This window comes from Lolium perenne, chromosome 4 (assembly GCF_019359855.2).
Source record: "Lolium perenne isolate Kyuss_39 chromosome 4, Kyuss_2.0, whole genome shotgun sequence".
Taxonomy (NCBI): Eukaryota; Viridiplantae; Streptophyta; class Magnoliopsida; order Poales; family Poaceae; genus Lolium; species Lolium perenne.
Genome location: NC_067247.2, coordinates 293,721,990 through 293,737,494, shown reverse-complemented (window position 1 = coordinate 293,737,494; position 15,505 = coordinate 293,721,990). Strand labels below are relative to the sequence as shown.

General features: G+C 45.0%; 1 protein-coding gene across 1 annotated transcript; it reads right to left on the bottom strand.

Moving 5' to 3' along the window:
• Positions 1 to 10,631: 10,631 nt before the first annotated feature.
• Positions 10,632 to 15,163, bottom strand: LOC127295790 (importin subunit beta-1). Its single transcript, XM_051325789.1, has 3 exons — positions 14,906 to 15,163; positions 11,468 to 13,890; positions 10,632 to 11,214 (listed from the first exon to the last, which is right to left on the bottom strand). Exons 2-3 carry the CDS (start codon positions 13,879 to 13,881, stop codon positions 11,016 to 11,018), a joined length of 2,613 nt encoding a protein of 870 aa, XP_051181749.1. The 5' UTR covers positions 13,882 to 13,890; positions 14,906 to 15,163; the 3' UTR covers positions 10,632 to 11,015.
• Positions 15,164 to 15,505: the final 342 nt, after the last annotated feature.

Sequence of the window (15,505 nt, the reverse complement as noted above, 5' to 3'; positions counted from 1 at the left end):
TTGTATTGGGGATCCCTTTGTGTTGAACAATTTGTATTGGGGTTCCCTTTGTATTGGGGATGCCTTTGTGTTGAACAATTTGAATTTCTATGAACAATTTGTATTGGGGATGCCTTTGTGTTCAACAATTTGAATTTGTATGAACAATTTGTATGCCACATTTAAGCCACATTTATCATTTTCTCTAGGGTTTAGGGTTTTAGGGTTCAATTCAAAATAATTCAAAACATGGTGGAACCTTCCCATGGAGCCTTGTTATGTTACCTACAACCTACAGAAATAATAATGGAAAAGGAAATATAGAGATATGAAGTTTTTATGCCAAAAGCTTCAAAACCACTTCCTAGTCCATGAGCTACTAGATATGAAGATGCAGGGCTTTCTGCTCAATACACCTCCCAAATACCCACTATGCTTACAAACTTTGTCCAAATGAGTCCAAATTCATCACACTTGTGTATCTTTGAATTGCAAACAATATCTAGTCGGCCAAAATGTAATATATTGTTCAAATAACACAATTTTACAATTTTTATGCCGAAAGCTTCAATTTCCCTTAGTCCCTTTATTATTTGGGTGCCCCTGTTTTACTTAGTGTTACTCAGTTTTCCCCCTCCGGGCCCACTTGTTTTACTCAGTCGTACTCAGTTTTGCCCTTCCGATAAACATTTCCTCACATTTCCCCCTCTTAGTTGTACTCAGTTTTCCTAACTTGTACTCACTAGCTGATCTCTGATTGGTCGAGATGTATGTCACACGGATCTTGGTTGGTTGAAAGCTCAACGAACACTTGCACCGTTCGATCATTTATGATCGGACGGCCTGTATATCTCTCTCTACCACGATGGATGCATACGGAGACAAGAGCAGAGCACATACCTACCAACCCTGGCAGTCGCATATTCCAGTCGCATCTTCCTCTCTCGTATTTCCTCTCTTACTCTGGCGGTCGCGGCGGCGCGGATCTAACCGTGTGTGCGGCGGCGCGGATCTAACCGTGCGTGCGCCGTGGATCTAAGAGTGTCGGTGAGGATCTAACCGTCAGAAATAGTTGAAATGTCTCTCTCTGTCTCACTTTCGTTTCTCTTCTTAGATCTGTTGAATGATGAAGAACACCAAGACGGCGGCCGTGCCGACAGTGGTCATCGATGCCACGAACATTGAAGCCATCGCCTACAACATCGCTTCGACGGCGCAGACCCAGCCTTCAATGTCGGAGCCTTTTGATGTCTCACTTCCGGTGCCGAGAGTGCGAATCGATGCCAAGACGATTGAAGCCATCGTCTACAACCGCGTTGCAAAGCTGCCGATCCAGCCCTTCGCAGATCCGTCGCTGATGAAGTACACCAAGACAGCGGCGGTTCCGACACTGGTCATCGATGCCACGAACATTGAAGCCATCGCCGATAACATCGCTTCAACGGCGGATGGCGCAGATGACCACCCCTCAGCCGCCCGTCATCCCGGCCTTTCTTTCCCATCGCTGCGCGGCCGTGTTCGACGCCGCAAATTGGGATAAATTATGATAAATTTGTATTTTTCAATTTCCAATTGGGATAAAATTGTTCGAACTACAACCTCCATCTCAAAAAAAAAGCTTCTCCACGTTCTTGATGTGTCCATGTACATCCGTATGTATGATTTGAATTCTATCCCAATTTGATTGGGAAGATATTGATATGTATTTGATCCGGAGGCTGGTACATGCTTTCACTTTTGGGATCCCTTCACTTTTATAAAATGTTCATGCATGCTAAAATTATCGTGCGCATTACTTAGCACAAATAGGAAATTGTACGCCAAAATACAGTGCTTAGAGCCACAACAAAATACAGTGGTTAGAGTCATCTACTGAATAACAATTCTATACTAAATCGTCTACCAGAACCACATAACTGCTAGGACAGGGATGACACCTAATAAAACTGCACAGATGAATCTACTTTTCTCCTCTCCCATCACTTTAAGTTCATGTTCTAGATTTTCTACCACTTGATCAAATACGGCAAGATCTGTCTCAACTCTCAACTTCTCCTTGCGAATAAGCTCTGAATTCTTCTTTTCTTCCTCCACAATACGCTTCAGCTCGAATATCATCAGGTTTTTACGGGCCAATTCATCACCTAAATTGGCCACCTTCTCCTCCAAATCCATCCTCTGGCTACACCACTGGGTTGATTCATCTTGGTATGCAATGTACCATGGATCATCAGCTTGCCTGGCTAACTGTAACAATAATGGAAAAAAGAACAACTGAAATCACTCCAACAGGCCATGGCGGAACTTTCAACGGTAGTACAGAGAGCTGAAGCTAGATACCTGCACTTCCGACGAGGTAGGAGAAGTAGAACGTGGCCACGACATGATCGAATCCCCACCCTCGCCGGTGTACCCGCTACGACCAGACATTGAGGACTATTTCGTACCTGCAAACTCTAATAAATTACGGGAACCGAATCGATTAGGGGGCGGGGGAGGCAGAAGCGTAGGTCTTACCAAGCTATACTACCAATTGGTGCGCGGAACAAATCCCGGTCGTCGTGGGCGGTGGATCTGCTTGTGGCGGACTTTCCTGCGGTGGGTACAATGTGTGTGGACGAAACAAGTGCTGGAGCCGTGGTTGACGTGCAGCGCCGCAGTCCGTCTGACGCCGCCGGGGGACAGAGCCGGCGGCGCGACAAGGCGCCGGCAATGGCTGCTCCGTCCGACGGTGGGGAACGAGCTGCCAGCGGTTCGCCGGTCTAGCTTAAGAATAATTAATTAGCAAACTTGTTGCTTCTCTCTATGATATTCTCTAAAGACATATATCAGAGCGGAAATATGTGTTTTTTCCTGAAAAATAGATGACCCCACTGGTCATTGGCTGCGGAGACCCCACAGAGCGGCAATATATGATTTTCTCTAAATAAATAGACGACCCCACTGGTCATTGGCTGCGGCAGCCCCACAGAGCGGCAATATGTCTTTTCCTGAAAAATATACGACCCCACTGGTCATTGGCTGCGGCGGCCCCACAGAGCGGCAATATATGATTTTCTCTAAATAAATAGACGACCCCACTGGTCATTGGCTGCGGCAGCCCCACAGAGCGGCAATATATGTCTTTTCCTGAAAAATATACGACCCCACTGGTCATTGGCTGCTGAGGCTCCACAAAGCGGCAATATATGATTTTCTCTAAATAAATAGACGACCCCACTGGTCATTGGCTGCGGCAGCCCCACAGAGCGGTAATATATGTCTTTTCCTGAAAAATATACGACCCCACTGGTCATTGACTGCAGCAGCCCTATAGAGCGGCCCCATTTGTCATTGGCAGCAACGCGTATAAAATCATGACATAAAACGGCCCACACGTCAGCGATAGATGGATGGTTGCTCTGATGTGTCTCCTGACCCTACCCGTCAGCACGAGACGGTCAGGGAGGAGCTGCCCCTGTGCGGCCCCACCCGGTCAGACTAACGGTCAAGGCCTCTGACCTAACGGCTACCGGCCGTTCCAGCACTTGTGCGTGTTTCAAACTAGAGGAGGGGAAAACTGAGGAAAAACTAAGGGACTGTTCCCTTTATATTCGACGAGAAACCACACAGAACCTTGATACTGAATAGGGCTTCAAAAAAGATCTCCTTCTCTTGTTTGGTAAGAGCGTAGCTGGCAGGCCCTTCAAACTTCCCTGGATGATTGCCGTTTCGTCCTTTATGACGTTCCTGGTCCTCCCGTGCTTCTGTTGTATCTTTTGTCTTCCCATACACGCCCAGGAAACCTAGAATATTCACACAAAGATTCTTGGTCAGGTGCATCACGTCGATTGCAGAGCGGACTTCCGGGACTTTCCAATATTCTAGCTCCCAAAAAATAGATTTCTTCTTCCACATGAGCGCGTGTCCGTCAGCGTCTTTCGGGACAGGTCGGCTACCTGGACCCTTTCCAAAGATAACATTTAAATCCTTGACCATATCAAATATATCAGCACCACTACGGGGGACAGGCTTCGGACGGTTGTCTGCCTCGCCATCGAAATGCTTACCTTTTTTCCTTAAGGGATGCTTGCGCGGAAGGAAACGGCGATTGTACGGGTACACAACTTTTATGCTTTTTCCCAAATATTTACTTTCAGTCTCATCTAAACAGTGTGTGCATGCATTGTATCCTTTGTTCGCCTGTCCTGAAATGTTACTAAGAGCAGGCCAATCATTGATGGTTACGAATAGCAACGCTCGTAGGTCAAATTCTTGCTCGGTGTGCTCATCCCACACACGTACACCTGGTTTGGCCCACAACTCCAAAAGTTCATCAACTAATGGCCTTAGGTACACATCAATGTCGTTGCCGGGTTGCTTTGGGCCTTGGATAAGCACTGGCATCATAATGAACTCCGCTTCATGCATAACCAAGGAGGAAGGTTGTAGATACATAAAGTCACGGGCCAGGTGCTGTGACTGCAGCTCTGCTCCCCAAAAGGATTCATGCCATCTGTACTTAGACCAAACCATAAGTTCCTTGCCCCACCTGCAAAATTCGGGAACTCTCTCCCGATGATCCTCCACTGCCGACCATCAGCGGGGTGCCTCAACATCGCGTCTTTCTTACGTTCTTCCATGTGCCATCGCAACAACTTGGCATGCTCTTTGTTTCTGAACAAACGTTTCAACCGTGGTATTATTGGAGCATACCACATCACCTTCACAGGAACCCTCTTCCTGGGTGGCTCGCCCTCAACATCACCAGGGTCATATTTTCTGATCTTATACCGCATATCGGACATTTATTCAAATTCTCGTACTTCTCACCGCGGTAGAGGATACAGTCATTAATGCATGCATGTATCTTCTGCACATATAATCCTAGAGGGCAGACAAGCTTCTTTGCTTCATATGTACTGACGGGCAATTCGTTATTTCTTGAAAACAGCTTCTTTAGTATTATCATCAATTTCTCAAATCCCGAGTCAGTCACACCGACCTCTGCCTTCCATTTCAGTAATTCCAATATGCTACCCAGCTTTCTCTACCCATCTTCACAACCTGGGTACAACAATTTGTGGTGGTCCTCTAACATCTTGTCGAACTGCAACCTCTCCTTATCCGTGCGACAGTCTCTTCTTGCACCAGAAATGGCCTGACGAAGATCATCATCAACAGGATCATCTGATGCATGTTCTTCACCTCCTTCTTCTTCATTGTCGTCCATTGCGGTATCATCGCATTCAGAGAACATAGATCGGTACTGGTCATCATTATCTTCTTCTTCATCGCCGTCTTCCATCATAACCCCTTCTTCTCCGTGCTTGGTCCAAACATTATAGCTGGACATGAATCCAAACGGAAGCAGGTGGCTCTTAATGTCTCTTGAGCAAGAGTAATCCTTCTCGTTCTTACATTTTAGACATGGACAACACATAAAACCTTGCTTCGACTTGTTGGCCTCGGCCACAAGCAGGAAAGAATTCACGCTCTCTCTGAAAGCGGGAGCACATCGGTTACCGTACATCCATGGATGACTCATCTACATCATAAGTACAATTATGTATCAGATGCAATCACCTTGCTAAAATTAGTATTGTACGGACTATGTATATATATACGAGAAAATAGTTGCTAACCTTTTAGGATCAAAAAGAGGAGAAATCTTATCAAATAAAATCAAGTGGCATCCCTCACAAGCATTCCATCAAACACCTCTTGTGCACATGTAGAAAAAATGAGCTAGCATACACCTCCACCTTCACCACCAAGGAAAAAATGAGGTGGGGGAGGGGGGGGGGGGGGGGGGGGCTGGCTGCGTGTCTATATATAGGCATGGCCCTTTTGTCGCGGGTCGTAATGCGACAAAAGGGCGCGACAAAAGGTCCTTTCCGCTCCAAATGGCTTCGGAGCGACTTGGCCACCCCATTTATCGCGGGTGCAGGCGCGTCCGCGACAAAAGGCTCCCACGAAAGCACTATTTTCCACTAGTGCGAGACAGGCCGCGCCGTCCTATACGAGGATGGCTTGCAGGCCGTCCGCATGCTGCCCAGCCTGAAGAAGGCCAAGTGGGCATCCATGCCACTTTCTATCGGTGACAGCTTGCTCGTCATGGAGGAGGTGCCCATGAACGACGAGGAGACGAGACACCAATCTATCGAGGCGCTCACGTACGGCGAAAGGCCCGGCCGGCCTGTTCGAGGCGGAGGATTTCTTCTGGCGCTCCATCCCGCCGCCACCCTACGTCTACTCCCCTGGCTACGGCGGCGACAGAGCCGGCGCCATCACCGCGCGCGCTGCGGCCGTCGGCGGCTCGGGCGTCTGGATATCGACGGAGCGCTTCGGCACGTACCGCTTGGACATGACGGAGGGCGGCGCGTGGAGCAAGGCCGGCGAGTGGGCGCTGCCGTTCAGAGGACCTGCTGAGTACGTTCCAGAGTACGGCCTCTGGTTCGGCATCTCGGCCAGCGAGGAGGGCTTCTTCCTCTGCGCTTCGGACCTGGCTGCGGTGTCCGCGACCCGGCCGCCGGCGGTGCAAGAGTGGGAGGGGTTCGCTGCTCCCGAGGGTAGAGAGATGGAAACCTTCCTTCTGCACTTGGCCGGCCATAACTTCTGTGTCGCCAAGTTATACGCGACGACGAGGCAAGTGACGTACGGCCTGGAGGGCTACGACCATGAGATTACCGTCAACATGTTTCTGATGTTTACCGGCGTGGAGATTCAGCGCTGCTCCGGCGGATCAGAGCTCCGGGTTGTCAGGCACAAATCCATCAGCTACAGTATGGGGGCAAGCTACATGCCCATAATTCTTTGTTAGTTTAATATAAGCTGGCATCGATTTCTCCAGTTTGACCTGAAATGGTTGATAAGGCAGAGTCTCTCTCTCTGGTTCAACATATACTGGATGAACCTATCGCGCTTTGCCGCGCCAAAACATACTAAATGCAGTTGCAAAGACAATTCAGAACAGCGGCTAATGTGGTACGGTGACGATTGTGGTATAGAAAACATAAGTTTAATCTCCCTTTTTAGGTGGGAAAACTCCTTGTTACCTCTCTTTTCTCATCAGTCGTTGCACTGCAAAAAGAATAAAAGATAGACTGTCTATGAGTTGACACTACAAATTCAGTCAGTTCTGTTCTTGTAGATTAGATGCTGGTAGGCACCTTTTTTTTCAATGCCGTAGTGGTTTACTTCTGGGTTTTCCTTTTTTTTGCCCTCTGTTGTGGAGCCTATGTCCTATCATAAAAAAGTGAGAGGGTTCAGTGTAAGATTGGTTCCACGAATTGAAACAATTTATTCTCTGCTGCATTTACTACCCCTTCTAAGTCAGAATAGGTGGCTTCTATGATGTTCTTGGCAGGTGTTGCCTCTGAGTTTTTTTGCTTCCTGTTGATGGGCTTGTCATGTTTTCAAACAAATTAAGCTACGCAGATTTTTGAGTAGTTGTTGGCAGTTTGGAGGCACTGCTGGAGGCTGTTTCTGGATTAATAGTGCTGATCAATTCAGAACTCGAAACGTGGAACGTTATGTTGTCAAGATCGAGGGCATCTGGTGATACCTCGGTGATAACTACACATTTTCTTACAACTATACCGCTTATAGCAGGCGGCACATAATCTGTTCGACCTCTTGCTGTTGCGACGACCAACACTGCATCATGGCCTGTAAGTGTGTAGTACCATGGTCGCCGAAAAGCATAAATGGCCTATAACCTCCTTATTCTTCTTCATTAGGCTGGATATCTGTTGCATTGATAGAGAGCTTGTACCTGTAAACATTGACAGTGTTACTTACAATTTGCATATGAAATTATAGAGCCTGCTCTACCTTTGGAAGCTAGTTCGTGAGACTATATAGTTGTGTGGGTGAATGAGAGTTAGTTTTTGCAGGGAGCAAAAATTATATACCACCACATTAATTACTCTATGTTACCTATCCCGTATGTCAGATATTTCTGGAATCGGTATATTGAAATGACAGCGAGTTATCGCTTATGTTCGATATTTCTGGAATTGGTATTTTGACATAATAGCGACTTAGGGATGCGCTCTTTCAGGCCAACATTCCTATGATAGTATTTGCGCTGTATTAGCTGGTTAAATATGGATTTAATTGATAAACATTGCCTGCATACTCGTACGAAGCAACATACCTGAATGTTCAGAAACGGACATACCAACAAACAATATGATAATACGTACTGTCTTTAAAAGATGCTTCGTAGAGAAAGGCAGTATCAAAAGCTTCTGCATATTCTCAGTAATTACATAATGTTAGTCTGGGTAACTTTACAATAGGTTTAACAGTTGGCATAGGTACTGAATTTATACCTTGCGTCTTTAGGGTAAATATTTCTCTTTGAGTCTTGGTTTGTCTTCAGTAGAATAATATCTGTTAATATTGTCACTAACCCGACAACATCTTATACCACGGGAAAAAGATATATGTCAGTACAGTATACATAGATATTAAGGAAGATGGAAAGTAGGGAAAAGAAAAGGACAATGAGGTGTAGCAAATGTAATACCAACAGTAGAGTTTATGCGTAATAAGGTAAGCACCTGATAAGAGTATTGTTTTCTGTTAGCGTTTGCAAGATCTCAGATAGTTTCGCTTGTATGCGAATAAACGGAATTTTTTCAGGTTGTGGAATAATCTTCTCTATCTTTGTGAGCTGAGTAATCTTGATTTTGTATGGATGATCAGTTGTTTTTCACTTCATCTGTACGTCAGCAACGATGAATGTTTCGAGGGTGTAAACTGACACTTCTTTCAGTCGGTCTCTGAACTGATAAATGCGGTTAGCTGGCACACATTCTTCCATTGTGTTTCCTAGGATTAAAGAAAAGCTTCAATATTTCTTGTAATGAAATAGCAACCAGAATCGCAAGCATATACTTACACAAAGAAAAAAACCGAGTTTCCTCCCTACGATTAGTATTGGCTATCTGAATATACGAATATCTGAAAACATAGATACCCTACTAGTAATCAGTGGGAGGTGTAATCAACATGTTACATGTTTGTCATACAAATGGAAACATTGTTAAATTAACATGGATGATTTTCAAGTTTTTGGTAGTGCCTGAAGCTAGATTAACTCATAAGGAGAATAAGAATTCGTTCATTGTCTTGTGTATAATAATTATTTTCAATGAGGTTGTAACCCGAAATAACATAAGTGAAAGGGGAAATAATGTTTTAAGCAATCTGTTCTTTTTTTCCTGTTGCATAAGGCTTCTAGGAAATCTTACAGGGGGATGCAATCTTGGGTTGAGAGATTTCGCTAGAACCTCTGGTTTCTTTTTCTTTTTCTTTGGGCTTATGGCCTCTTAGCTAGCTTTTTGCTGCTTCTCTCAAGCAACTTGTTTTTGTACATAACTTATTTGAAAATTAATAAAAATCACTGTGGGAAAACCCACCGGTCAGTTTCACAAAAAAGCAATCTGTTTTTTTAGAAAGCTAGAAACATTACTGGATGGGCAATTGCGACAGCCAACAATGGAAGCTAAAGCAGTTTGCATGTTGCTTAGAACTGAAAAGATCACCTCACAGTCTATGACAATGAAGCCTATCCCGTAGATATTTTTTCGAGTCTGTTGGTTCCTCTTCTCCCAGATACGACCGACGCGTGCAAGAATTTTCCATTTGCAAGATCTGGGTGACACATCCTTCACCAACGAAGCTTTGCATGTTTCTGCCTTCTTGATCTGCGCATAAGCAGGACAATGTAGTATAAAGTCATGAGTGCAGTACCAAAGACAAACAATTAGACAGTGGAATCAAAGCAAATATTCGATCTGTTGTGCAAAATGCATGGATAAAAAAGATGAAACTAATTTTGCCTAATTATGTGGTGATAGACTGTCTTGTTTGTTCTCATCCTAATTTGAGTTAGTCGGTGGGCGGCAAGTCACCAGGAAGTTGTGATTGACCCCAAATTTTTACAGTACCTCCAGCCGGAATATCGAGTTGTGACAGTGGTTGCGCAGGAGACTCGTTTCATCGTGCGACCATTTCGACGGCAGAGCGAAGGTATTCCCGCACAGGACTTTCTGTTTCCAAGCTACTTAAGGCCTCTCATACTTGACATGCTTTTGTGTTGGCGGTTTCTTGAAGACCGCAGCCTTAAAGTTCATCTAAGATACCAACTGAGTTTGTTTTTTAGATGATACCTATAGTTTGTATTGCTAATCGGATATGTCAAAGTCGACACCGGAAAGATTGATACAAAAAATTGCACTTGATGCATAGGCCAGGCGTAATCAGAAGTTGAAAGGTGCTGCTCTTTTGTTGTGCTGGTGGTCCAAGCGAAACAAAGCAAATCGAGGAGAACGCTGAGTGTTGAGGTTCCAAACTCGAAGACACACGGAGGAATGGAAAGAATTTTTCAAACACAACCCATGGACATCATAATGAGAATATAAATTTGCACAAACAAGATATAAGTTTGCACAAAAAATACAGATCTACTGTGCCACACCAAATATGATCTAGAACCTAACAGCAAATAAAATCGATGATATCTGTAAAGTGAAGACTGCATTCAGTTACAACTAGCAGATCTTCGAATAATGGGCAATGAGACAACCATAATACCATACCATTTCCCAAGCATCGCTACACCTACTAATCACCATTGACACGCAGTAACACCAGGATGTAACAGATCAACACCGCCAGCAATAACTTTACTGATGTTACTATAGTATAAAAGCGAGCAGTGCTGCTAACAAGAGAAACATTGCTCCATAGTAATACAGAGTCGACTCACATGGACAACTGAATAAAATGCAACAGGAACCCACAGACTCGACTCACTTCCAAGAAGTGGCAAACTTCTGCCACTATACGGACTTGACAACTACATATGACTTATGTAACCTTGTTTCATTTGCAATACAACAGGACATATATTCATGTGACGCACTTCTGCAAATAATGCATTTGGCAGGACAAAAATAGTTGCTCCCGGAACCATCAAAGGTAGCTGAAATGGGACAGATGACCAGAGAGAGGACCATCGGCTTAACTGGAGCAGCTTTCCATCATGATGCCATCACGTGGGAGATCACACCTTGGACCCAGGACGCAGTCTCCCTGAGCTGCTTGTCATCAGACTGGGAACACCAGCCCAGGAGCTCAGAGTGGAAGTCGGAATATTGGAGCATCAGCTTAACAGAAGGTCCTAGCGCATCGATGAGGTCCCCGATCAGGGCGACTCCAGCTTTGGTCAAATCCTCATCCCTGCAAGGAATTTGAACAATATATCACCACATGATACACTCCATTGACAAAGTATCAGACTTCTTTTATACAAGTGCCCGTAAAACAAGTTGAATGCATATACGTTGAAGATGAAAAAATATCTTCATATCCTCAATATGATGTCCATGTTTCCTACTATTTGCTCTAGTTTTCTATTTGAGAATGTGTCAGAATGAAAGATGATTGATAGATTGAACTGCAAACCGTATCAAAGGACAGATCATGAACTCACCTTGATGATTTATCTCGTAAGACCAATTCAGCAAAATGGAAAATACTGGCACCATAAGGCACCATTAGCTCTGATTTTGAAATTTTGACTCCCTGAAGTATACCTGAATAGGCCTCGAAAATGCTTTGCCTCAGTTCATTTTGATACTCTGAACTGTCATCATCCTGACGGTCCATGCGAGAACAGAGCTCTGCAGCTCCTTGCAACATAGGCATAGTGTACGGAACATATTTCTCAAAATGTTCACCAATCGTAAGAGCAATATCTCCTATGCATGAAAAAATTGGCGGTTTGACAGAACGGTGAAGCTCTGGGCTTGAAAGGTCCTTGAGAAGGGCACCCATGATACCATCACAGTAAGGGAGTACCTTGTCATCCAGTGCACGGCAGATATCAACAACCACGCCCACAGAAACACTACAAACTTGATAAGCACCGAAATTTTGTAAGCCCATTTCCAGGTACTTGTGAAACTCTGGCATGTATTTCAGAAAGTCTGTACCAGTAGCATAGGCAAGAGCACCAATAGCAAGCATTGCTTCTTCATGCACATTAGAACTATCGCATGAGAAAACTCGGAGAAATAACACCATTATTTGGTCAGCAAACTGAAGGATTACAGATTTATCATCACAGTTGTTGAACTTCTGAAGGATTACTTGAACAACACCACAAAGCAAGGCTTGAAGGTCACTTTGCTTTTCCTTGTCTTCAGAGGATGTGATCTGAAACTCAAAGGTCTGATTTAATCTCTTCAAGATCTCTTGCAATAGCAGCACAATCATGTTCAGAGTTTCTGCAATACTGCTGCATCTCACAATCTCATTCAGTGTTTCATACGCAGATGCACAAAGCCTGGAGTTGTTGGAATCAGAACGATCAGCAGTGGCAAGGAGAGCCGATACTAATTGACCAAAATACGGAGATAGCACTGATGACATAGACCCTGCATTGTTGTAGCCCTGGGCAAGAAAAAATAGGGCTCCACAGACCTTCTCAGCAACATTAGGAGAGTCCTTGATACTTGCTAGCAGAATTTCCACAACACGGGGAAGGTTTGCATCTGTTACTACAGAAACACATTTGTCTGGTGAATGTAGAAACTCAAATGTCCTCGAAAGTGCCCATGCAGTAGTCTCCCTGACATGGTTATTTTGATCCGTGGTTGCATTCAGCAAGAAATCGAAGCCATTATGAACCAGTGGTGCAAGCTTTACGACTGAAGGGCCTTCAAGAATGGAACCAAATGCAAATGTAGCAGCCTCCCTGCTGCGCCAGTCAGGCTTTGTTATATTGCCCTCTATAAATGGCATTACAAGAGGAACAATGGCATCCTTCACAGCCGTTGCAACAAGTCCAAGGCATGTGCCCCCAGCCATCGATAAATTCCAAATTTCATCATCTTCATCTTGATCCTCCTCTTGCTTCAGAAGTGTTTCCAGAAGCATAGGAACAAGCAAAGGAATGGCCTTCTCAATAAAATGGAAATGACATGTAGAACTGACATCACCAGATTCTTCAGCGTCTTCCTGAAGAGCAACTTCTTCATCACAGATGGTGCTCCAGAACTCAATAGCTTGAAGTGCAACAGGTTCTTCATCTGTCCTGGCAGCATTTGCTGTCAATTCAAATAAAGTCTGCATGTAGGGCTCTAGAAGATCATAATATGTTGATGCTATGGAGACAAAGCACTCAAATGCAGCCTTTCTAACATGAGCCTCTTTACAAATGGCAGTCTCACAAATGACCTTCATTATGTAGTTCCTCTCTGACTCATTCTCAAAATTTGTCTCAGCAAAATCGAGAGCATTGTACAATGCTTTCACAGCAGCAAGCCGGACCTCTGAACTATTCTCCACGTGATTCATGCCCTGGACCACAGCAGTAAGAACAGCATTCACTTGATCCTGCTCCAGATCCTTAGGGGATATCTCCTCACAGACATATCCAATGGCGTCCAGTGTAGCCTGCTTCAGAGAAGGGGTTGCATCTGGCTTTGTCATGTTACCTAGCAAGCTGACTATGAGCTCTGGCCATTCTTGACGAGGGATTTCAATAGAAGCAACCTTTGCAATGACTTGAGAAGAGCTCCGATGAGCGTCAGGTACTGGTGATCCAAGGGTCATCAGCAAGGAACCTTTAACATGCGACTTGATTGCAGGGTCCACACTTATCCACCGCTGCACACATTTTTCTTTCCGCGTTGAATCATTTGCATCCAAAGAATTCTTCAGGAGAATACCAGCAAGCCGTCGAGAAACAGGAGGTTTGCTCTCATCAGATAGCTCAGCAGATAGTTCGTGCAGAAACTGTGGAAAACTCTGCTCTTCAAACTGCTTGATATTCCCTTCTGCAACGTTCCGTTTCTGACCGTCATGGGACTGCGTAGCTAGCAGGACCTCAGTGATATCCATTAGCTGAACCTGCAGTACGAAGATGGCCCAGGAAAAGAAAATAAGATATTGAGATCTGAAGGGGAAAAATAAAGACAAAATTAACTTAAAGCTGAAATAGTGTCCTACAAAGCTGAAAGATGAGTACTAGTTTGCCCAAACAGGAGATATCATTCACACTGATACAATACTAAACATTATGGAAGTCTGAGTACTAGTTTTCCCAAACAGCAGATATAATTCACACTGATACAATACTAAGATACAGCAGAAAGAGTAAAACGTAGGAGTAAAACTGCAAATTTCCACTACAGTGCGGTCACTTCTGGAAAGTTTAGGGAGGGTGCAATTAATAGCTTGCCAGAGATTCAGTGTATAAGTTGCTCCGCCTGAACTGTCCTTAAAAAAAATCAGGTGATTAAGTTTCCATGTAATTATTATTCTCCAGAATGGGAGGTTTCTGAATTATGCACTCCAAGCATAAAAACTGGGAAACACAGCTGTTACTACAGAACATAAATCCCAGTTATTACTAACATAGTAACATGCCGTTTCAAAGCCCATGAGCCATGCATCTCCATGATCTAATAAACTTTTATTCACCCCAACAAAATGCTCATCGAAAGTCCCACTTGAGGTGCCAGGATCTAAATTCATCTATAGCAAATAATCTCCAGGTATTTAACATGGCATCGTGCTGTAATTTACACGTATCGCTGGCAGAAACGCACAATTTAATTCGCGCAGGCGTGTCAAACTTCGGGGTCGAACACCAACTGATAGTACTAGATCGAACTGGCCCGACAGGAACTAATCCGGTGGATCCCGAAACACGCAAGCAATCGACAGCTCCGCTACAGAATCGATCAAACGTAACACCACACGACTCAACGACGTACGTAACGGGCGGCTGCGCAGCCTATACCGCCGCGGATCTACCGACGACGGGAATCGCGAAGCCGACGAACCAAACATCAACTCGGGTAGAGGAGCATCGTCAGATCGGGAAGGCAGAGTGATACGGGGACGGAAGCGGCGGGTATACCTGGGAGGCTGGGAGCACGGGCGCCGCTCCTCTCCGACGGGATCCGCGGCCGCTGGTCCCCTGCTGCCCCGCGCGGCCGAACGGCGGCGATCGGGAGCCGGCTTCGATGGCGGTGTGGTGTGAGCTTCGGAGGGGAGCGGGGATGGTGGTTGGGCTTGGCGGAGGTGGAGAGTTTTGAAGGTGGGGAGGAATTTGAATTGGGGAGAGAGAGATGATGGGGAGAGGGCGAGGGGTGTGCGAGTTTTGAGACAAGACGGCTGAGGACGCGCTGAACCAAACCCTAGCCCTAGGTGCTAAGCCGTTGGCGCACTAGGCCTTGGTGATGGGCCGAGAGAAGAATCTCACTTTTGTTTTTCAAACTGCTCTCGGGTCAAATTTCTCGATGCTGGGCCGAATGGTAAAAAGGTCCGTGCCAGGAATCCATATTCGTCGATCGACTGATTTTCGATTCGTTCGCGGGTCATTTTTTCTGACCAGTACAAATGCCCGTGCGTTGTTCCGGGTGTTCAAATTTTATTTCTCAATACAATATATAGTTTACAACTCATTATAAAAATTCAAAACACATCAAAACGACTAAAAGGGCGTGCCCTATTTTTC